General features: G+C 56.8%; 1 protein-coding gene and 1 pseudogene across 2 annotated transcripts in view; both read right to left on the bottom strand.

Annotated features, from left to right (window-relative positions):
• Positions 1 to 1718: 1718 nt before the first annotated feature.
• LOC118671985 lies at positions 1719 to 3638 on the bottom strand (annotated as a pseudogene).
• Positions 3639 to 3875: 237 nt separating this feature from the next.
• CUEDC1 (CUE domain containing 1) overlaps positions 3876 to 22918 on the bottom strand; it is a 74544-nt gene continuing 55501 nt past the window's right edge. Inside the window, exons 2-11 of one of the 2 annotated variants that reach the window (XM_036341223.1) lie at positions 21989 to 22635; positions 17468 to 17595; positions 12261 to 12387; positions 11356 to 11548; positions 10386 to 10469; positions 9171 to 9242; positions 8243 to 8336; positions 7432 to 7490; positions 6668 to 6738; positions 3876 to 4319 (exon numbers count right to left, since the gene is read on the bottom strand). In XM_036341223.1, the coding sequence (XP_036197116.1) occupies positions 6671 to 6738; positions 7432 to 7490; positions 8243 to 8336; positions 9171 to 9242; positions 10386 to 10469; positions 11356 to 11548; positions 12261 to 12387; positions 17468 to 17595; positions 21989 to 22342 (1179 nt within the window). In that variant the 5' untranslated portion in view covers positions 22343 to 22635 and the 3' untranslated portion in view covers positions 3876 to 4319; positions 6668 to 6670. The remainder of the gene's footprint in view (positions 4320 to 6667; positions 6739 to 7431; positions 7491 to 8242; positions 8337 to 9170; positions 9243 to 10385; positions 10470 to 11355; positions 11549 to 12260; positions 12388 to 17467; positions 17596 to 21988; positions 22636 to 22918) is intronic. The other variant, XM_036341222.1, reaches the window with a different exon arrangement.

The raw sequence follows: 22918 nt of genomic DNA, 5'->3' as shown, positions 1-22918 counted from the left end.
GGGTTCAAATCCAGGTACTACCACTTACCAAGGATGATGTTAACATTTCTGTGACTCAGTTTCCTGATCTGTGAAATGGGAGTAATACCATTGATTTTTATATAATCGATGGGGACTAGGGAAAATAACACTTAAAGCACCAGAAAAGTGACTAGCATACAGTAAGCACTCGTAATCGGCTCTCATCTTCATCATCCCACACTTTGCCTGCCTTTTACCAACCAAGTTCTTCTCCTGCCTTTCCTCCAACCTCAACCCCCTACCAGGTGCCTCAAAGAACAGCGGGAGGATTGAGACCCAAACCTGGTAATAACCACCAGGCCAGGTTTTCTGGGCACAGTGTTCTCCAGATTTCATGACCTCCCCTCAAGTTGGGGCTGAACCCTAGGGACAGCAAAGCATACAAAAGGGGAGGGACACCGGCTGGACCAGACTCCAGATCAGGGGTCCTCAAACTTTTTAAACAGGGGGCCAGTTCACTGTCCCTCAGACCGTTGGAGGACCGGACTATAGTTTAAAAAAAAACTATGAACAAATTCCTATGCACACTGCACATATCTTATTTTGAAGTAAAAAAACAAAATGGGAACAAATAAGATATTTGTATTTGCATGTGGCCCGTGGGCCGTAGTTTGAGGACCCCTGCTCCAGATAGCCTGGCTCAGCATTTTTGCAGGAGATAAATCGGTGAGTATCACCTTGTGCTTACCACGAGCCCGGGATCTGCAGGTGAGCATGGTGTGTGAGGGCAGATGGCTGGGTGGTCATCTGTCCCAGCCCAGCTCCTTCCTGGGACCTATACGCACTGCCCATCATGGACAGAGGCTTCCTCTCCTGCACTCCTGTTGGATTCGGTGAGCTTTCTTTGCCTTCTCTCCCTACGCCCTCCTCTGTGGTTCCAATCCAATCACTCTCATTCTCATCTACGCTAATAGGCAAATGGTGAGTGGTTCTCAAACTTTGCTGCATATTCGAATCATCTGAGAAGCTCTTCCAATCTGATTCCCAGGCTAAATCCCAAAGCAATTAAACCAGAGTCTCTGGGAATGGGCCCCACGTGTCAGAGGACCAGTGTTCTAGAATAGTGTTCCTCAAGTCTTGCTGCACGTGCAAGTCACCTGGTGAATTTTTGTTGAAATGCACATGCTAGTTCAGTAGGGTTGGGGTAGACTCTGCAATTCTGTGTTTCTAACAAGCTCCCGATGATACTGATCCTGCCGGTCCACAGACCAAGCTTTGAGTGGCAAGGCTGTAGAACTATGGTCCTCACACGTGAGCATGTAGCAGAGCCTGGGGAGGGCTTGTGAGGGTCCATCCCAGGTTCAGGTTCAGGCGCTCTGGCGTGGGGCCGGACTACATGCATGTCTAACAGCTCCCAGTGACGTCAGTGCTGCTGGCCCACAGGGCACACTTGGAACGGCAGAGGTGTAGGGGATGGAGCCAGGCCTAGGAATCTGCTTCCCACCTCGCTAGCTCTGGGATGTTGGGGAAGTTATTTAACCTTTCTGAACTGTCATTACGTCATCTGTAAAGCGGCCATTTACGGGGCAAGGTTAATTGGGCTAACACGAGACACCTAACGGACTGCTTAGTGCGCCGGTCCTCCAATTTGATGGCCAACCTGAATTGCTGGAGGAGTTTTCAAAGTGACTAACCCATGCTTGTCGATTTCACTGGTCTGGGGTACTGAGCATCAGGACTTTTTTTTTTTTTTTTTAATTACTCAGGCAATTCTATTGTGAAGCCAGTACTATCTCCTGGCCTGGCACCATGGCTCCCAAACTTTGTATACATTGCACCACCGGTTGTTGGGCTGCACGCCCAGAGTTGCTGGTTCGGTAGGACTGGGGTGGGACTGAGAACTGTCACTTCTAATACAGTCCTAGTGCTGCGGCTTTGTGGCAGGGATTACACTGGTCCCGGGCTATCAGCAACGAATGTACAGAGCTGAGGTTAGAGGGTAATCTTGGTTTGTCCAGATCCAAACAGCAGGTTTGGCCCGCCACCAGCTGCCCCGGTACACCAATCTACAAGCCCACCTCCGTCTAGGAGGGCGGGGGAGAACCTCTTTGTAGGGAGGGGAGGAGCCTGCGTGGTTTGTCCCGAAGGAGAGGGTGGGGTCACTCAGCTCAAACATGGCATCGGGGGAGAGTGGTGGCCTTGGCCTGGGGGACGGGGGCCCAGAAATAAGATGTGCAGGTGGAAGCCACGGGAGGCCTCTGGGCTCCACACGCGAAGAACTTTTTAACGCTGAGAACTGCCCCGTCCGGAAAGGCACCCGCCTCCTCCCTGGCGGTGAGCTCCCTGGCCTGGGAGCTGGTCCAGCTGAGCTGGGAGTGGGGGAAACGAGGTATTTGACCTGGAAGATGTCTGCGGGCGCTTTGAAGTCTGAGACTGAACATCCCTGCAGCCTCCAATCCGGCCTTTTCTCCAGCGTTCTGTTTATCTAAGGAGGTGACAAGCTGGCCTGTGGCTGGGGGCTGGCTTTCCTGTCGGTTTCCTTCGCCTATCAGCCAGCGGGTTGCTTTCCCGGCTGGGGAGGGCGGGGGAGGCCGCCTCGCAGAGCAAAGCCAGCGGGCGGCAAGTGTCACCTCGTGAGAGCAGTGCCGGGTCCGAGCCTTCAGCTCTTACAGACGCTGCGGCTTAACGGGCCCCAGGCAGACGGCGCACCGGCGCGACGCTCCCGGCCCAAACGCTGCGGGACGGGAAGAGAGGGTGCAGCGCACGTGGCCGGCCACATCAGAGCACCAAGAGAACACCGAGTCTTTATTACAGGAATTCTAAGAAACAGCCCCAAGAGAAAACCCACACGTAGGAAAAAAAGGAAAAGGAAAACACTAATAAAGCAACACACAGACGCGGGGCCGGAGCTCCCCCGCGGTGCGCAGGGTTCCAGCTCAGAGCGTGGCCAGGACCACAGCCCAGGGGCCCGCCTCAGCCCCTCGGGGTCAGGTTCGGGTCAGGTCCGGCTGGGGCGCGGGCTGCGGGGCCTGGGCGCCCTCGTCTGGGAAGGCTTGCACCCCAACTTCCAAACGTGGTCACGTGCAGCCGCGGTGGCGCGCCCGGCCCCTCCCGCACCTCGGGACGCGGAAGGAAAGGGGTGCGATGGCGGGTCGCCTCCGCCTGCGGTCCTGAGCGCCCGCCACGCCCTCACCATCTCGGGGTGACTTGAGGCCACCCGGCCCCGCAAAAGCTTGGCTCTCGCACTCCCAGCCCCCGCGCGGCTGGGCTGCTTCCACAGTCAGGGGCGGGGTGGGGAGAGGAGGTGACTCACACCCCGGGCTGCCCAGGATTCCCGTCTCCCCAGAGGAGAGGTCGGCGCGCTCTCATCCCTCCCATTGGCAGTGGTCGACGCCGGGTAAGGTTCGCAGAAGCGGAGTTCTCCTGTTCCTCCTGGGATCATTCACCTGGATCTTGGGCTCTCGACAAGGGGCACCCAGCAAGCCCTTCTGCCCCAGGCGCTCCCACCCGGACCGACAGCCTGGACCCCTTGCCCCACACTACTCCTGCCTAACCAGGGTCCTCCAGCTCCGGGGCGCCACCCTCCCCATCCCTGCTGGGGGTCGTGCCAGTCCCTAAGGAGGCAGCCTGAGGGGCCAGGCAGGGTAGTCAGCAGATGCCTCTCTTTAGTGGCTCATCACCCCTCAGAGGGGGCCCGGTGACTGCCCAGGGCTCTCCCTCCTGGCACCCTGTGCAGGGGCTGTGCCATAGAAGACAGTGGGACTGAAGGGCTCAAGTGCCCAGAGGGAGCTGGGGATGGGGTAGGGGATCAGGCAGTGTCTGTGGCCCAGCAGGGGTGACAGGAAAGGCTGGGAGGCGGGGGCTCCACCATCAGGCCCAAGAGCCTCTGGGAGGGTCATCCTGCCCTTTGTGGCGCTCCCACCTTTGCCTGTTTCTGGATTTTTTTTTTTTTTTTTAAAGAAGGGATTTGGATCCTGCATTTCCACTCATTGCCCATAGAACAGCCTGGCTACAAAAGGGGCCCTGGTTGGCCAATCACCACCCTCCCGTACCCGCCCCCCACCCCTCCTTCCAGGTCCTTCCTCCAATCACAGCATGCAACTCCGAAGTTCTAAGTCCCATTGAAAGTGGCAGTGGCTCGGCTGGACTGTGGCCGGAGAATCGCTGGGCCTCGGTACTCAAGCACCATCTGTCCGTCTGTCCGGCTGCAGCTAGGCTCTTCAACTGGGGGCCGGTATTGCTCTCCGGCTGACTCCACCGGTCAGATCATCTCCAGCGAGGAGGAACTGTCATCTGGTAAGGAGAAGGGATGGGGAAGCCTTTTCCGGTGAAGCCCCGTGGTCCTTCACCACTGGTTCCTGGAGAGATGGTTTTGGGCAGAAGCTACCAAAGACAGAAACCCTCTCCTTCCTCTGAGGACTGTGTCAGCCTTGGAACTCTGCCTGGACACACACACACACACACACACACACACATCCAAGCTCCTAGAAATGGTCCAACTGACAGAACACCAGGGACTCTGACAGCTAGAGATGGAGTGGGGGACTAGAATTCCGGGGGAAGCCGCTGAATGGGAGGGCTGAGAGGAGGTGAGGTGCCCAGCCCCCTGTGATATAGTAGGAGCTCAGATGAGCCAGACTAGAAGCCTCTGTAGCAGCAGAAAAGTAAATGGGGGTCAGAATTCAGAGGCCCCACATACCAGCCTGAGGAGTTCATAAACCTTTAGGACTCAGAAGACCCACGCAGAGAGCAAGGACAAATGAACTAAAGTGCTCCGGGATGGAGTGAACAGAGTAGGGGCGGTGAAGAGACCAGTGGCTGTTAGCCGGGTGATGAGAAGGAAAAAGTAAGAGAAATGACGTGGGGAAGTCAGGGGGAGAGATGGGCCTTCAGTGCGTGGACATCTAGAGCTAGAAAGACAATCGTGGGCATGGCTGGGATTACGGAGCTGAGATGGAGATTCAGATTTTGGAGCCAAATGCACAACAGCATTACTGTTACTGTGAAAGAGGGTGGTGGCCATGCCATGGCGAGTGAAAAGATTTCTCTCTCTCTCTCTTTCTCTCTCGTTAATCCTCACCCGAGTATATTTTTCCCATTGACTTTTAGAGAGAGTGTAAAGGAGGGAGGGAAAGAGAAACATCGATATGAGAGACACAATTGGTTGCCTCCTGCTCGCACCCCAACCAGGGCCAGGAATTGAACCCACAACTCGGGTATGTGCCCTTGATGGGGAATTGAACCTGGGACCCTTTGGTGTGTGAGGTCGATGCTCTGATTACTGAGCAACACTGGCCAGGGCAGGCGTGAGAAGATTTCAAAGAGGGTCAAGGGCAGAGCTACCAGGAGAGCTACGATTGAGGGAGTAGGAGGAGTAATGGGAGACGGAAAAGGACCCTGAGAAGATAGATCTCAGGGTTCTGGGGCCATGGGAACCAAGGGAGGGCAGTTTCAAGAAAGACGATGGGCACAGCTTGCAGAAGAGGGCACCAGAGGACCCAGCACAGGAGGAGGCCCGACCTGGCAGGTGCCATTCTAGGGAGTGGGAGGGCCTGCCAGCCTGCAGTGGGTGAAGGAGGACGCCACTCTTTTGCAAGTTGGGTGATTTTTAAGATGGGGAGGAGGAGGGCGCAGACTTGAGGAAGGAGCTGGAAAGGGAAAAGCTGGAAGACTCAGGAGAAAAATGATGGGCACGGTCCTGTGCGGGAGTGGCTTTGGGCTGTACGTGTTTTCCCCGGGGACCCATGGGAAGGAGACAGCAGCACTGAGGGGGGTGCGGGCCTTTCCCATGGCTTTATGGGAGCCTTCTGGAGAAGGGAGAAGTGTGGGTGCAGCAACGTGGGTGAGGAAAGCCTGAGGGAAGTGCCTGGTGGAGGGTGTGGTGGGGAGTCACTAAAGGTGATGTGGAGGCCAGGCGTCCAGGCTGCAGGGACAGGGCACTGGTAACTTCCTGGCTGTGTCCTCTGTGCACTGGTTTGCCTTGCCGCCTCCGCAACTATCCTGAGGGTAGCACGTATTCCTGCGAAGCCTAAAACAGCCATACCTGCCACACCGTCAGCTCAAGAAACAGGGGGACAGGACAGCAGCTGGGAGAAGGGGCTGGAAGAGGGACAGGTGCTCCTGAGTCCTGGAGGAAGTGACATTCCCTGCTTTCTCCCCCAGGGATGCACAGGAGGAGAGGAAGAAAAGCAGCCGGCGGCCAGGGCTCCAGCCAGAATCAGAGCTGACCTGAGAGGGGCTGTTTCCTCACCTGCTTGCGGCAAATGCTACCCCAGCAGCCATTGGGAGAGTTGTGTGTGTGCACGGCCAGGGTGGGGCCATCCCTGTCTTTTCTACACTGTCCTCTCAGTGTGCTGTGTGTGTCCTGGACTGTTTTCTCAACGAGGCTGTAAACTATTGGAGAGTAACGCTGATTTTTTTTTTTTTCCTGTCTCCAGCATCTGGCATTGGCAGGTATGATTATCTTTCATCCAATAAATAAATAAATAAATAAATAAATAAATAAATAAATAAATAAATAAATAAATAAATAAATAAAAGAAATGCAAAAGACTAGTGTCCGACAGAAGCTCGTGTCCCCTGCCACAACGAGGAGGGAAGAAACTCAGGGCCCGCCCCATCTAGTTTCCTGATGCCTCTGGACTCCTGCAAAGACAGCCAGGGTGAGGGGCGGGCAGCCCTGGGCAGCTGTGGCTCCAGGCCTTACCTCTTACTGTCCTTCCCTTAGGGCTTCCTCCACCTTGGGCACCTCCTGCCGCCTGCCCCGGAAGTCTTCATCTGAAAAGCAGAGGGAAGCTGCCTCATCCTCCACCCGCAGGTGCTTGCTCAGCCAGCAAGAGCACCCCCCTTGTTTGCAGGGGCACATGCTGACCCCTGGGGGAGGGGGATGTGTGGGTCTGGTGAGAAGGCAGCAGGGCACAGGGCAGAGGAGGACGCCGGTCTGCCAGCCTGGCTCCATCCCTGAGCTCCACGACCTTGGACAAGATTTTCCCTCAGTTTCCTCATCTATGAAGTGGGACTATCCAGTGACCTCCAAGGCCCCTCAAGCCCTCGTTTCTGGATGTCTCCTGACCACCGAAGGTCCCTCTCTCAGAGGCATAGTGGGCTCTGAGGCAGTGTCTTCTGTCCGTGTGGCCTCTGGGAGGGACTGGAAGAATGCTAAAGGCCTTGGGCCCAGAGACGGAACCTGCCCAGAGCTTGGTTCTCAAGTTGAAGCCTGTCTGCCCCCGACACTGCACCTGGCTCTCTGTGCTCCAGGTAGAGATCTAGGTGGAGGTGTGGCCGGGGCTCCCTTTCAGGGGTGGGAGGAAGGGAGAGGCAACATGGTCTAAGTGGGAGGACCCATTTCTTTGGGTCACCTGCGCCCCAAAATCCTTGGTGTGTCACCCATGAAACACCCAGACCCTCTTCTTGGAGGGCCACTGACCACAGGCAACTTCGAGATCAAGCCACCCTGCCCTCCGTGCCTACCACAGGTGTGGCCCTCCACGTCGTCCAGGAGATTGGCTGTTGACGCAGCAGCCCCCAGCCTGCCCGGCCATTCAGGAAAACTGCCCCAGGGATGGGTGGGCACTGCCATAGGACTCCAACTCCCTGCCCTTAGTCCTCCACCACCCGCTCCAAGCTCAGGAAGCTTCCACCACACCAGCCTTATCCCCCAACACCCCCCCCTCAAGGTCTCCCCCAGACTCCGTTCCTTTCAGCTGGGCAGCCAGGCCCTGACCCTCCCCTACCTCCCCTCTGGTAACAGGGAAGCGATTCGCTCCCTGTTCCCCTCTGGCTGTTCAGCTTCTAATATCCTGGGCCCTATTTGACAATCATGGATGGAAGCCTGGGTAAAAATGGGGAAATCCTTATCTTTACTCAAGGAAGTGAAAGTGAGAAAGCAGAGCCAACCTGCTTGGAATGAAGCAGAGAGATCTGGGGATCAGTTCAACTGGAGAAACTAGGGAAAGGTTTGCTGATTTCAGCGGAACCACCATGTTTTCTCCCAAGATGTCGTTTACTCCAGGCAAAAAGCACAAAAGCTGCAGGACAATTCTAAGCCTCCAGTAGGAGGGGGGGCGGGGGATGCTGGCCCTCTCCCCAGGCCTGGTCATGGTGGTGGCGATGGGCACAGAGAGAAGGGGCAGCAGGCTGGCAGCAGGACTCAGGGAGAGGGGAGGGCTGCAGAGCCCGGGCCCAGGACTGAGGGAATGTGCAGCCTCGGGGAGCCCAGCCCAGGGTCCCGGTGCCCTTAGGACCCACCACTCCTCCCCCAGGGCCAGGCCAGAAAGGATATGACTGATGCTTCAACAAGTGTTTCCTCTTTGACTTCCTCATCTTGGTCTTCTCCGAGAAGGCCCTGGCCAGTTCAAACAGCTTCCTCCGGGTGGCTGCGGGCAGAGAGACCTGTGAGCCAACAGCGGGAGCACCAGGGAGCTGCCCACCAGGGCTCGGGGCAGATGCGCAGGCTGGCCCAGGAGCCCAGGGAGCTGGGGAGGTGACGCCAGGCTGGTGCCCTCGGGGAGTGAGGCTGCTGTCCTGGGTTGGCCTGCAGGGGCAGCACAGGCTACGGGGAGCTGGACCAGGGACAGCTGGCAGCCCCAGATCTAGGTATTCCTTCTCAGCTTGACAAGCGGCAATGCCTCTTGGCTTTCTTTCCCGCCGCCTACCCCCTCCCCTTGCCACCTCCAGAGTTGGTTCTGGGATTTCCGTGACTAATCCCAGATTTTCCTTGAAATGGAGCCTGAGAGGATGGCAGCCTCATTCACACATGGGTGTGTGTCTGTGGAGCGGTGGGAGGGGCGGGCAGGGGAAGGCGAGCCCTGGCTGGCAGGACTTTGTGGGAAGAGGTCACGGACCCGCAGGCCTCTCGTCTGCAGAAAGTGGGCTTAGCAAAGACCGCCCCACTCAGGCCCGGCTAAGCCACTGGCCCGGCTAAGCCACAGAGAATAGTAAAACTTGGGGGAAGGGTGTGGGGGTGAGGGCGGGTGCAGCACATGATTTTTCTGCAGACAGCTCAAGAGGATTTAAAACCTAATTTGTATCCAGACTCAGCTGCAGAGGGAAATGAGGCAAGAAGGCTGAGGGAGCCAGCCTGCGATTAAAATGTCATTTGGGTTCACCAAGAGTCGGCTGCATTAAAAATTCCGGGTGGCTCCCTCCCACCCACGAGGCCACAGGGCCAGGGTGAGAAGATCGGAGAGGGGGACATGGGCTGGACTCACATTTGCCCATGTGTTTCAACTTGTCCCTGAATAAGGCATCTTCAGACACGGCGGGGTTGGCGTCATTGGTTCCTGGAAGGGGGAGGCACCTCTGAGGGCCAGCTAGAGAGAAGAGTGAAGGCCCCTGCCCTCCACCCTGCCGCTCGGCTAATCCGAGTCACATTGTTCCCTAAGTCCCCTGTGAGTCGTTCTGATCCATCTCAGCGGCCCTGGTGTCTATAGTTAATTCAGGATCAAGGACAGAGGCTGCTGTTAAAACCCTCAGATGCACATCTGGTGGGGCCTGAGCTCCAGCCTGTTGCTTATGAATCAGTTCCACAGGATTTTCTCCTGCGAGCCGGGATCGGCTGAGCTCCCCGCCCCCTGCTTCCCGCCCCCACTCCACCGCACCATGTAAGGTCTGTGGATTCTGTCTCTGAGGCGGGCAGCCTGTGTGTGTGTGGAGGGCTCTGGTTGGCAAAGGGCCACTCTGCACATATATTGGCAAAGTCCAGGTGCTGAGTGTGGAACAGGGGCCTCTGGGTCTCTCTGCCCCATGTTCCCAGCCTGACCTCGCTTGTGCATCCCAACAGGCTGCTGTCCGCCCCCGGCCCTCCTTCAGCCACTTAGGGCTCCTGGAGGCATCTGGCCCGCTCTTGAGGCAATTCTTGCTTCTCACCATCTTACACATGAAGCTCAAAATTCCCTTCCCCTAATACAACAGCAGGGTCGGGCCCATGGTAGATATTCCCCAACTACCAGATGAATGAATGAATAATGAGTGAGCAACCCCTTCCCTGACTGGTCCTGCCGTTCTCCTCCCGATGCATTTGCTATAATCAACAGAGTGTCCTTAGCTTTGCTGGTAGCTCTACCCATTTCTTAGATGTATCTCCACAAGCTCCCCCTGGGGCAGAGACCAGGGCTTGGAAGTCTCTTGAGTCCTTCTTGTCCCTCCTCCTCACATGGACATTATGTGTTGTGGCGTGTCCCATTCTTGCCCATGTTCCAGACACCTCTGAGGAGTTCAGCCAGGGCGTTAGCCAATCCCGGCTGTGGGCTCCAGCAGCTGCTGGTTATAAGAACTCAGGGCTGCTAAGTAGAGGGGCCATCTCACTCCACAGTGAGTGCAGTGGGGGGACAGCACCCTCCTGCCAGCCCACCTTGTCACCCTACCCCCAACTCCAAATATGCAAAGCACAGCGGGGGGCTTCTCTCCCAGGAAGGCAAGGTTACCTGGGGCAGGAGAGGGGAAGCCAAGGTCATTTCCCACAGCCACGCTGCTGGACTTGGACTTCTGGGACTCGTATTTCAATCGATCTGGAAAAGGACCACATTCAGGTCAGGGAAGTGAGCGCCTGGGCTGAGACCAAGGCGGTGGTTGGAGGCCAAACCCCTAGACTCGCACACAAGCACACACAAAAGATGTGCACACACGTCTGCCGGCTGTCAAGGAACCAGTGATATCACAGAAACTACTGCCCTGACAAGCACTGGAATGGTAGAGTGGCAGAACCAGGAGGACTCTGAAGATCGTATCATCTAACTCTAACCCCTTTGTTTAAAAGGAAATGCTCAAAGACCCCCAGCACTTTTGCTACAGAACTGGGGCCGGCCTTGGGCCTCTGTCTAGCCTACCCTTCTCCCTGCACACCTTGTTCCTCCCCTGTGACATGCTGTCAGTCACACACACACTTGCCACTGTGACCCATAAGACAGACCTGGCACAGCCCTCTCGTTGCACTCCACCCCAAATACACTCTCTCCCTGAAGGGAAAAGGCAGCCAGGCTGGAGAGCTGGGCCCCTGAGCCAAAGACAACCCAAACACCCCCAAAACTCCAGAGCCCCTGCTCCAACATCCTCCACTCGGGGAGGCTCCAACTCTGGCACCCACGGACCAGTCACTGTTCCTGGAGCTCCAGACACATCATGCCAAGGCCAGTGCATGGCACAGAGCAGATGTGTAGGGGAAAGAAGAGGGCACACCTCTCTTCCTCTGAATATGGGGGTGGGAGAAGGGGTAGCTGGTGATGCTGGTCCCCGTTTGGCAGGATTCTGGGGCTCCCCCAGGGATCATGTGGTGTGGGCCATGTCCCAGCCCTTGGCCTCCAGCCCCCTGCCTCGCCTGAGCCCCAAGGCTACAGCCAACATCAGCCACTTCTTCCGCCATGGAGAAGGGGCACAGCGCCCCACCCGGTGCACCACCTCTCTCCAGGGCCAGGAGGAAGTCTCTGTTGCGCTGCAGCTCCTTCATGAACTCCTCGTTCTGCAGGAAGAGCGCGATCCTCTCGTCCTCCAGGTACTGCTTCCAGCGGCTCTCCTGGTCCCGGGTCCCGGGCCCGGCCGCAGGGGGCAGGCCTCCCTCTCTGTTCATGGGCTTGGAGGCCCTGGGGTTGCCCTGAGGAGGAAAGTGAGCATGTTGAATGCCTAGTCACAAGGGCACCCGAGCATAAACATCCGTGCACACCTGGGTGAACACCTGTCCTGTCCAAGGATCTTCCAGCCGCACCCTGGGACCTGCACCTCCTTTCAGGACCCAGTCACAGGCCCAGATCCAACTGCACGGGCCACAGTCCTCTCTGCTAAGGAAGCAGCAAGGGCTTAACAATGACTTTTCCTCTCCTGGACCACCCCATGCCTTTCTCTACACCCTGAACAGTCCTGAAAAGTGATCTGCAAACTGCTCAATAGCCGACACACGATCCCCAAACTCAAAACTCTCGCTGCACCAGCGGTCTCAGGGTGCCACCCCCTCTGCAAGAGCCCTTAGGACATGCCCACCTCTGGGGAGAGGCGGCCTTGGCCCTTTCCCAGGAGAGGGAAGGAAGGTGCTCTGGCTCCCTGCCATTGGCTAGCCCCATGCCCACCTCCCTCAGGCCTGGGGTGATGGCTGCAGCCAGAGTGTCCTCAGGGCTGTCACCTTCCTGGGTGGAACAGGAAACCTCCCGGCCCAGACAGGAAACGAGGCTTTCGCTTCAGCATTCTTTCCCTGCAAACCCAGGGCAACAGAAACAGCTCTGCCCGGGCTTAAATATCAGAAAGTGAAACGGGCTGACCCAAACTGTGGGCAAGCGGAGAGGCTGTGCAGCAGGCGGGGCCTCCCTTCATACCTGCATGCTGTCCAGCTGCTGGGGCAGGATGCGGAGAAAGTCGTCAGGGAGGTTGCCCAGCAGTGGCGGGTTCCAGTTCCGATAGCGCCTCTGGCTGGAAGCGGGTGCGGAGTCCAGCACGTCGATGCTGGAGGGCGAGAGGTGACAATGAGGAGGGAACAGTCAGGCCCCAACACGGGTGTCCTGGTCCGTCCCTCACACCAGGATCCTGCTCAGAATGGCACTCCTCCTTCCCGTGGCCTCCGCTGCTTCCACTCACAGCTGTGCATGCACCACAGTGCCCTCGAGGCCTCTAAGCCTCTAGGGCAGTGGTTCTCAACCTTCCTAATGCCGCGACCCTTTAATACAGTTCCTCATGTTGTGACCCCAACCATAAAATTATTTTCGTTGCTACTTCATAACTGTAATTTTGCTACTGTTATGAATCATAATGTAAATATCTGATATGCAGGATGTATTTTCATTGTTACAAATTGAACATCATTAAAGCATAGTGATGAATCACAAAAACAATATGTAATTATATATGTGTTTTCCGATGGTCTTAGGCATTCGACCCCCAAAGGGGTCGCGACCCACAGGTTGAGAGCCGCTGCTCTAGAGCTCTCTATTTGTGGCGCTTGTGCTGGACGGTGTGGATGTAGACGTAGATGCTTATAAACATTCTCTAAAGCAGCAGGGGATCGTGTCCTTTTATGCTTCTATCCCTAGCACCCGGCGCCGTGTGGCTGCTGAGTAACAGGTGTGCTCCAAATGAACCAACAGCCCAGCCCGCCCCAGGCCTTTATGCATGTTATTACGCAGGGGGCGGGGGGAGGGTGCGGGCATGAGGACACCAGGACCCCTAGAGAGTAGAGCAAATCCCGGCTCCAGTTCTGGCACAGCCACAAGCCAGCAGGGTGGTCTTGGGGGAGACCTGCTCTCCTCTGAGAGTTTCTCTCATCTAGAAACTGCTGCCTCCCTGCCCGCGCGGTACAGCCCCACTCCGGGCTCTTGAACAGCGCTCGGAAAGGCACACTGAGCAGGAGGTTCTTGTTCCAGGGGGCGCTCGGGGCTGCTCCTCAGAGGCCAGGTGCCTGGCAGCCTGGCAGGAGGTCTGTGCCACGCAGAGGCCACAGCCAGAAGGGAAGGAGAGGAAGAAAGGCAGTAGCCGTGCCCTCCCCATTCCCGGGCTCCCGCCCTGCCGCCCTGGGCCTGAGGGCAGCCTGGGGCCCCGCCAGGAGCTCCCCACAGCTCCTCGGTGGCCTGCAGCGTGGCAACCGCAGTACACGTGTTCTGCTGAATCCGGGAGTGACACACGCAGGAGGCAGCCGGGGGCGGTGGGGGCCCCTTTGGCTCCAGGGCCTGGCTTTGATTTGGTCTCTAGCTCCAGGAATCCCGCGGCCCCCTCACTGGAGGGGAGCTTTTCCGGGCCAGGCTGCCGCTGCCTGTGGAAATAACTTCCTTTCCTTTTCTATTTTGGGCGGGTGGCCTGGCGGGGGCCAGGAGGAGGGGCGGGGGCGGCAGCAGACGGGATAACAAGCTGCTAAGTGCGCGGTGGGAGCGGCACAGGCAGACTGGAGCCAAGGGAACCCCAGCCTGCCTCCTCACCCCCTCATCTGGCTGCACGGAGGAGGGGACGGTCTGCAGAAGAGCTTGGCCGATTCCTAAGCAGCTTTGTGTCTACATCACTCTGCCTTCTGTCACTGTCGGAGGCTTCATTTTCTCTAAGGGCCTGAAAAGCAAGGGAGCGGGCACCCCATTGCTCGGGGGGGGGGGGGGGGGGCCTTGAAGACCAGCGTTGATGAATCCCAAGCAGAGAAATCCTCTCCAGAGTCAGCACCCTTCCTTGGGCTTCAGGGTCTTTATCTGGGACATGGGTGCCCACCCCAACACAACCACACCTCGAGCCACCCAGGAGAGCTGCGGCGGGCAAGCCCTGGAGTCCCACTGGACTCCTCTAGACATTTCACTGGAAAGCCCAGAGGGGAGGGGGACGAGGAGCGCCCGTCCTGTCCTCAGCTGAATCCCTGGCTGCCGGGCTCCAGGTCCTGGAGGAGGGGCAGGCCCCGCCCCCTCCTGGCCCCGGCACCCGCGGAGATGAGGTCAGCCCGTAGCTGTGAGAGACAGGGGGGCCCTGAGCCCAGGCAGCCCAGGCAACTCCACTGTGGTTGGAAAGGAATGTCAGAAATGAGCCGGGAGGCAAATAAAAAACTTCCAAGGCTGTACTTTCAAGGGGAAAACAGCAGGTGGCCTGTGCAGAGGGGTCCTCTGGTTTCAGGGCCTATCTTTTATTCAGAAGACAGGGAAGGACAGGCTGGGGAAGGGAAAGGAGAGAGAAGGCTGGGGAGGCTCCCCTGCCCTGAGCCTGCCCTTGGACCCCAACATTAGTACTCCACTCCCAATCAGACCTCCCGGTTTACCCAGGGAACAGACCCAGAAGGATTTCAGAGCCAAACCTTCCAGGCAGGATTTTTGGTAAAGCATGCACACTGAGGCCCAGCTGGGTCAGGCCCTCTCCTAGGGCACCCAGATCCTTCAGGCAGAACCTGGACCCAGGATCCAGGCATTCCAGGCACACTCCCCTGGGGTCACCTTGCCTGTCTGTGCCCCAGCAGGACAAGCTCCCTAACCCCTCCCCATCTGCAGTCTCACAGGCACCCTAGGCCATTCCTCCCCCAACTTCCTACCCAAATCTGATCTCCACCAGCAGCCAGAGGGGGATTCTAAAGCACTAACCACATCACAGCACTCCCCAGCTTAAACACCCCGGCTGCAGGATAAAGCACAGCCATGACCTGCTTGCCTCTCCAGCCTCACCCAGCCGTTCCATACACCCTGCAGTTCCCCGGATGATTCCCTCATCCCTGCCTCCAGGCCTTGGCGCATGCTGTTTCCTTTGCCCGGAATGCCCTCCTGTCCTCCGCTTCACCAGGTTGCAGCTTGGACATCAGCTCCTCAAGGCAACCCTGCCCCCCTGCCCCCAGGTCTGTGCCTCCCCCAGACTCTGATCTCCTTGCAGGGGGCAGGGGGAGGTGTCAAGGCAGTGCTGTGTTCATCGCTGCATCACACACATGGTTCGGCACCTACATACTGCGGGTGGCTCACTAAATGCTGGGTGGAGAGACTTGGGCTTAGTAGGGCCATCCTGGAGCAAAGGGGCACATGCTGGGAGGCTGGCACTGCCCCTTCTGAACACTGGCCTCTGAGGGAAGCCTCGCCACTGGTCTCAGTGTTCAGTGTTAGAGCTCAGAGGCCAGCCGTGCAGCGGGGGTGGGCAGAGCAGTGAACCGAGGATGGCAGTAGATCTGACCAGGCCTGGCACTCTGTGAGTGCTCCACCCACAACTCTCACTCAATCCTTCCAACAGCTCTGGGGCGGGATCAGCATTCCCATTTCACAGATGAGGCAAACGAAGCTCAGAGACATCAAGTAGTGAGCGAAGGGCCACAGAGCAAAGGCGCCTAAAAGATCAGAAGTCAGGCAGCTGGAGGAAGGGGGGAGAGAGAGAGCATTCTGCTCTAGCTGATTCCACAACCCAAGTTCTCTTCTCTGTATCCACCCCCAGCCTAGCAAAGCCTTCAGTTCTGGGTCAGAGACTTTTCAAAGCCACAGGGTCTGAACGAGGCCTCCTAAGCTTTGGTCTAGTGCTAAGGTCACCTCACCCCCAATTGGGGCTCCGACCGCTGGACTGCACCACCCCTGCTTCCAGCCCTACCCCACCCACTGCGGCTGAACACCCAGCCAGAGTAGGGCAGGGAGGACGTGGCCAGGATACCCACACCAGGTTTACACTGGGATCCTGTCTCTTACGGCCTGTTTTCCCTTCTGAAAAATGGGCAGAACCACTCTAACAGAAACTAGACCATCTGCAAAAACATCTTGGGATAAATGTTTTAAAAGTCAAAGGGAAATCATTTAGCCCCAATCCAGGCTGCAAGTCCTGCCAAGGTCTCACCCCAACCCACCTACTTACTCCCTGCCTCCCAGCCCATTACAGCCTCCTAGTCCCACTTGTGATAAAAGGGGCCCCGCTTTGCTCCTGTCCCTGCCTCAAAACATTGCTCTCCTCCCTCCCCCCATAATCTGTGAGGCCTCTCTCAGCTCCCCAAGATTCAATCACAGAGAATTTTCTCATCAGGGAGGCAACTGGACACAGCAATTAAGAGCATTGGTTTTGGAGTCAAAATGACCTGGGTTCAAATCCCAGCTCTGTAGTCTGGGGGTGATTATGAAACCTCTCTTAGGCTCAGTCTCTTCATCTGTAAAATGGGGATGACGGCTGTGCCCACCTCGGAAGTTGTTAGAGGATCTGAATGTGATGGCTTGCCAGTGCTTCATAAATAAATGGTAGCTGTTATTATTGTCTATACCTGGATGATAACAGAGTTCTCCACTGCCACCATCAGAGGCTCCCAAGATCCCCAGAAGAGAAGATCCACTAGGACAAGTCCCCTGTCCCATCATTTCCGCCACCCCTTACCACCCCAGGCCTGAGTCATTCTCAAATCTGATCTCAGGAACAGCAGCTTTCGGGCAAAGAGACACCTGGGCTCCAGCAAGCCCCACCCCAAACATGAAGTCCAGAAAAACAAGCACCTCAGTGACCCAGGGGACCCAGCTGACAGCCAGTTTCATGTTAAATTTCCAAATTACAGAGTCCCTCACCCGGAAGAAGTCTCCAAGGACCTAGCAGTCTACCCCCCTGCTTCCAGTTATTGAACTATCCTAGAAAAGGAGACTTACTTGCTCCCATTACTTTTAAAATCCCCCACAACATCCCTAGACCAGGGATGGCAAACACATATCATCCCATCAACTACTGGTGGCCGTCTGGGAGTACTATGGTGGGAGGATTCTGAGCAGGAACCAGCACAGTGATCAATCGTAACCTTTGCCACAGGCTGGAGAGGGGAAGTGTCAGTACACATTCCACGTGTTTGTCATTCCTGCTCTGCATCTCCATCGACTATCGGCCCTCAGAAAGCAGAGGCTGAGCCTTGACTCTGTCCCGTCCGGTGTCCGGCATAGCACTAGCCTGGAGTGGGAATTTAGTGAATGTTTGCTCTTGAAAGTTCTTCTTGGTATCTAGCGAAAATGGGTCTTGCTGCAGGAGAAGCCTGTTCTTGCTGAGGGGTCTAGCCAAGATTCCCACTGTGTTTGTACTCCGTCCCAACCCCCGGTCCCTTCCCCACTGCTCTGTGCGGGGACAGGAGCTGCATTCTCACCGGGGAGGTGGAGTGGGCGGAGCCAGAGGGTAAGGCCTGTCGAACATGTGCATGTGGTAGGCTGGTGGGGAGTACACGGGTGGGGGCTCTTCATCGGAGCTATCAGGTTCCAAAGTCCTTTCCAAGATCTGTATCAGAGAGAAGAAAGAAAGAAATATTAGCAGCTCTTCCTTGAACTTGAATAACATTTACACGTAATCAGGTGTGGGCGAGGATGTGTAGTAAGAGAACTCTGCGTTGCTGGTGGATATGTAAATTGTTACAACCAGCACTTTGCAAAAAACCAGTCTGGCTTTATGTACTGAAGCTAAACGCATGGCTGCCCCTGACCCTACAATTCCAACTTCCTCAACAGACAAGAAAGCACAAGTCCCCAAAAGAATGTTCAGAGCAGCATTATCCGCCCAAGTACGGTTCAGAAACAAGCAAAGCAAATCGCCGCGAGAGAAGTCAGAGCAGCGTGACCTCTGTGAGGGTGGGGAAGGCCAGAAAGGGGCGTGAGGGGGCTTCCGGGTTCCTTTGATGGGTCTTGATCTGACTGCTGGTGAAACGTCACTTATGATTCATGGACTCTTCTATACACGTGTTATTGCTGATAACTAACTTTAACATCAGCCACACCCTCTCTCAAAGTGCTTCCACATGGATTATTTAGCCTTAGCCTCAAACAACTTGGCAAGATAGATATGGATTGCTACCCCATTTTATAGATGAGGAAACTGAGACCCAGGCTGACTAAGTGACATGGCAAAAGCCACTCAAGTGTTTTTAGAACATGGTCTCCTCAGCAAAGGTCCCTCCTTCCTTCACAATGCCTGCATTCCCAGGGTGGATCCCCAGGGTGCTAAGTGGCAGGGGGTGTGTCGAGGGGGTGCCTCTCCCTCTTAGACTCTTGTCTTCATCCAAGAGCCAGAAAGAGGGGCAGGGAGAGGCCAAGGGGTGAGCAAAAGCTGGGGTTCTGGCTTGACCTGGACCCTTCCTCAAAGGCCCATAGAGGAGTCTAGGGCAGGAGGCAGCTCTCAGCCAGGAGATCCCAGGTCACACAACCCCAACCAGCCTATATCTTAGCCTCCTGCTTCCCTGTCCTCTCCTCCCCAGCTCTGTCCCCAACTCCCCTGAGACCAAAGAACATGGGAAGGGCTCGGGGGATGTCAATCAGCCACAGAGTCCCCAGGCCCCACATCTTAACCTCAAGTGAGTTTGCAGAAGTCACTGCTAAACTGACTCTGCTCTGCCTCTGCAAGCCTGGGCCAGGCTGGGCTGCAGAGGCTCGCAGGGACACCTGGCAGATGGGCAGGTGGTGAGTGAACACGCACACATGAGCACACACACACAAACACACACACGCACACGCTCTGTGCACACACTGCCAGCCTGACCCAAGGAGACCTCCCGCCCTGGAATGCACTGACGTTCTTTCCTTTGAGGCGGAAAGTATTTAAACAGATGCTTCTGCAGAAAAGGAGAATGTAGCTGCCTTTCAGGCTGCTACTCTGCCTACCCCAAATTTCCACAAGAAGAGAGAGAGAACACTGCGGGCTCCATTCCCATTCATGGGCGGACCCCCGGTACCTGGCACAGGGCAGCGGCTCAGCAACTACCTGGCACATCCGGAGTCCATGCTGCTGCTGTCCCCCAGCCCACATTCCCTGTTCCCCAGACCTCGCTGCTCTGAGGGACAGGGTTCCAGGCTGAGCCTCTCCTCCCTCAGTGGCTGGCCTGGTCTGTCCCCACTGAGGCTGGTGTGAGTGAGATAGGGGTGAGGAAGGGAGAGCTCAGTGGGAATCGTTCCCAGAGGGAAGCTGCTTGGGGTTTCCCATAACTGGTGTAGCAGTTGGACCCCAGATTCAGGGAGATCAGGCTTCCACAACTGCACCAGAAGGACCCCTCCTTTCTCAGCCTCTCCTGCGCCTCAGTGCGGCCTCCTGGGGCTGCGAGAACCAGGCGTTTATCAGAGGCTCCTGGAGCAGAACAAGGAAACGCCAAGGAGGCAGGCCGCGGGCCAGGCACGCTCCGGAAAGGCTGATCCCCCGTCTCTGGGGAGAGTAACCCCAGCCATGTTCCTACCCCCTCAACCCCCCACCCCTGCGGCCTTTCTCCCCCCAGCCTCACCAGCCACAATGAGATTGTTCTTCTGACTCTAAAGGTGTTGAAGTTTTCGGCTCTGCAGCCTCCTGACTTAATTCAGTGTGGGTGATGGATGCCTGCCAGGTGCTCTAAGGGTCAGGGTCTGGCCATTTATCTGACAGAAGATGTTTCTCTGTGGCCAGGGTACCCCTCTGGCCAGCCCACCATCCATCAGCCCTCAGAGAGGGGGCCTTTTCCAGTCAGCAGTTATTGTCATTCCAGCTGCTGCTCATAAATTTTCCGAAGCACTTTCCGCTGGCTCAGGAACTGCCTGCCGGTGGGCCCCAGCTGAGCTCCACACGTGGGGGGTTGGGGAAACAGCCCGGGGGGGGGGAGGGGGCCGAGAAGGGGCTCAATCTGGAAAGCAAGATTCTTAGAAAAACAGAAGCCCCCACAGTGCAGACCTATGCAGAGGATGCTGAAGCCGTGCGGAGGTTCTCGGGGCTGTGGGTGCCGTGAACAAGGAGGAAATAGCATCCCACCTGCCAGACCGTCAGAACAAATGAGACTACAGGGTCAGAGTTCACAGAGAGCCTTCCTTCCAGCTCACGCTTAAAGGATGTATCTGTAAACACATGTGTGCGCGCGCACACACACACACACACACACACTCGCCGTCATGCATGCACTCACCCCTCTTTTTCACAAAGAAGATCTCTATGTTCTAATACTCCCTCCACTTGCTAATCCAGGCAGGTCAAAGGAGTGGTCTCCAGGGGAAAGAGACTAAAGAAAACTAGGTAAAGACGGCAGCACCATTTATTCGTTCGACAATATTCCCCGAGTGCCTGCTCTGTGCTAGGGCTGTCCCGGGTGCGAGAGGAGACACCAGGATGAGCCAGATGTCATTGCCCACAGAGCTGGTCCTCTGCCTGGGGAGAGGAAGCCCAGGCAGCACCCGTTCAGGGAGGCTTTGCCCTGCAGGGTGACTCTGATTGGTGGACGGCGGCTGCCTGCAGGGCTGTGTTGAGTAGGATCTGAGGCCATGTCTAGGTCTAGGTTTTCTCACTGTAAATGAGGGCAATAATAACGCCACCTCACAAAGCTTGTGAAGACTAGAAGAGAGGCGACATCTAAAGCACGAGGATGTGCCTGGCACAGGTTGCGACTCAGTGAAGAGCAGAGTTAAGTCCCCTCCGCTGGGTCCTTCCGTCTTTGGCTGCGTGTCCCACATGCCCCTGCAGGCAGTGACCCTCTCGCTGAAAGACTGTGAGCCCGTTCTACACCCAGCGCTGCAGGTCTTGTGGCGACTGGGGCCAAAGGTATACTGAACTCTGGGATGGGGCCAGGAGATTGGCCACATCCTGCAAGTGGGTTGGTGGCATCTCCCCCATCTAAAGTTTGAAGATTGCGGAACCGGTTTGGCTCAGCGGATAGAGCGTCGGCCTGCGGACTCAAGGGTCCCAGGTTTGATTCCGGTCAAGGGCATGTACCTTGATTGTGGGCACATCCCCAGTGGGGGGTGTGCAGGAGGCAGCTGATCAATCTCTCTCATTGATGTTTCTAACTCTCTGTTCCCCTCCCTTCTTCTCTGTAAAAAAATCAATAAAATATATTTAAAAAAATAATAAAGTTTGAAGATTTAGGAGAGAAGGGCTCACTACTGTCTCCATCATGCCTCAGTCAGATGAAGTCTGATGTCACTCCTCTTCTATGGCTCCCTATGCTCTGGGGACACAGCCCCACTCTCTCCAAGTAAGGCCTCCTCAACCTCCTGGTCTCCACTCACTCAAGGATCCTGACAGATGGTCCGGCTGTCAGTCCCCCAGCGCCTCATGCTCTATTTCACCTCCGAGCTTTTGCCCAAGCTGCTCCCTCTGCCTGCACACCTTTGCCCTCATTCTTCACTCTTCTTTGGGGTCTCAGCTTAGCCATCCCTCCTCCAGGAAACCATACCCTCCCGTCCTGCTTCCGTTTCTCCCATCATAGCTCTCATCACTCTGGGCTGTCCTTGCCTGGTTCTTGTCCCCATGTTCCACTGTGCCGTGAACTCTGTGAGGGCAGAATCTTTGACTTGATCAAGGTGGATACCCAGAGGCTCAAGAGTCGAATTTCTTGAAAAATACAGACTAGCGGGCTCCAGCCTTGGATTGACATTCCCTGTGTTGGAGGGGGCCCAGGTGTCTGCATTTTTAACAAGCTCCTTGATTCTGATGACCCCTGACCCCGGGTCTAATACCATGCCTGGCATACCACTGAGCAGGTGCTCAGAGCTTGTTGAATGACTGCATGATTTTCTGCCCATCCAATAAGGCCGCTGACCGACTTGAGTACCGTTTCCCTAGGAAAAAGAAGGCTGCTCGCTAGTTCGAACCCAGGCAGGGGTAGAACCCAAGTCCTCTAAGGTTCAAACAGCGCTGGAGCTCCTGGTGCATTACCAGGCCGCGCCCCTACCTCCGGGGGAATGCTGTCCTCCGAGTCCGAGCTGTCTTCATAGACGCCGCCGCCACCCCCCTCCAGGTTCATCTGCAGCAGCTGGTCGATGGTGGCGTCCACGGCGCCGCTGTTGGCGCGCAGCACGCACTCGATGATGTCGTAATCCATGTTGGGGAACATGGTCTTGAAGTCGTCCATGGCCTGGTTGAACTCCAGGCGGCGCACCTGGCGGGCGGGCCGGCTGTTGTTGAGCTCCTGGGCGGTGGGCGTGGCGCTGCCCCCGGCCCCGCGCGCCCCGGCGGAGCCGCCCCCGCCGCCGCCACCACCGCCACCACCGCCGCCACTGCTGCTCCGGCGGAACAGGCTGGTCATTTTGCCGAGCCTTTGGGCGAAGGTGCTGCCCGGCGGCGCCAAGCCCTTTTCCCCAGATCCCTGCGCCGTCTCGCGCGCTTGGCGGGCTCGGGAAGCTACTCCCGCGCCTTGCCCGGCCGCTGGGCGACCAGATGGGGACCGGACGGGCGGGGTCCCCGGGTCAGGAAACTAGGTGGTCCTCTGGGAGTGGTCTTCGTGGGGCGGCGGCATCCGGGCCTGGGCCGTGGGAGGCTCGATGGCTGGTCATCCACACCCCCAGAGCATCCTGGGGCCAGCTCCACGGACGGTCCCACCTGGAAAGGAGGAAGACAGAGTCAGGGGCAGAATGCAACAAACTGATGGCCAAGGGGGACCCCTGCCACGCCCACGGGGGAACTGCCTCCTGCGCTTTCCCCAGCTGCAATAATGAAACAGCCACAGCTCGTCACTCACAGGGAGGGCTATACTAGTTGGCAAGGGCTTACTCTGTGCCAGGCACCATCCTGTGTTCTGTGTGGCCAAACTCAAGACCCCACTGAGGCAGGTGCTAGTATCCCCATTTTGGAGACGGGAAAACGGAGGCATAGGCACTGAGAA

Source organism: Myotis myotis, unplaced genomic scaffold (assembly GCF_014108235.1).
Source record: "Myotis myotis isolate mMyoMyo1 unplaced genomic scaffold, mMyoMyo1.p scaffold_m19_p_17, whole genome shotgun sequence".
In the NCBI taxonomy this organism is placed as follows: domain Eukaryota; kingdom Metazoa; phylum Chordata; class Mammalia; order Chiroptera; family Vespertilionidae; genus Myotis; species Myotis myotis.
This window is presented reverse-complemented; position numbering and strand designations above follow the sequence as displayed.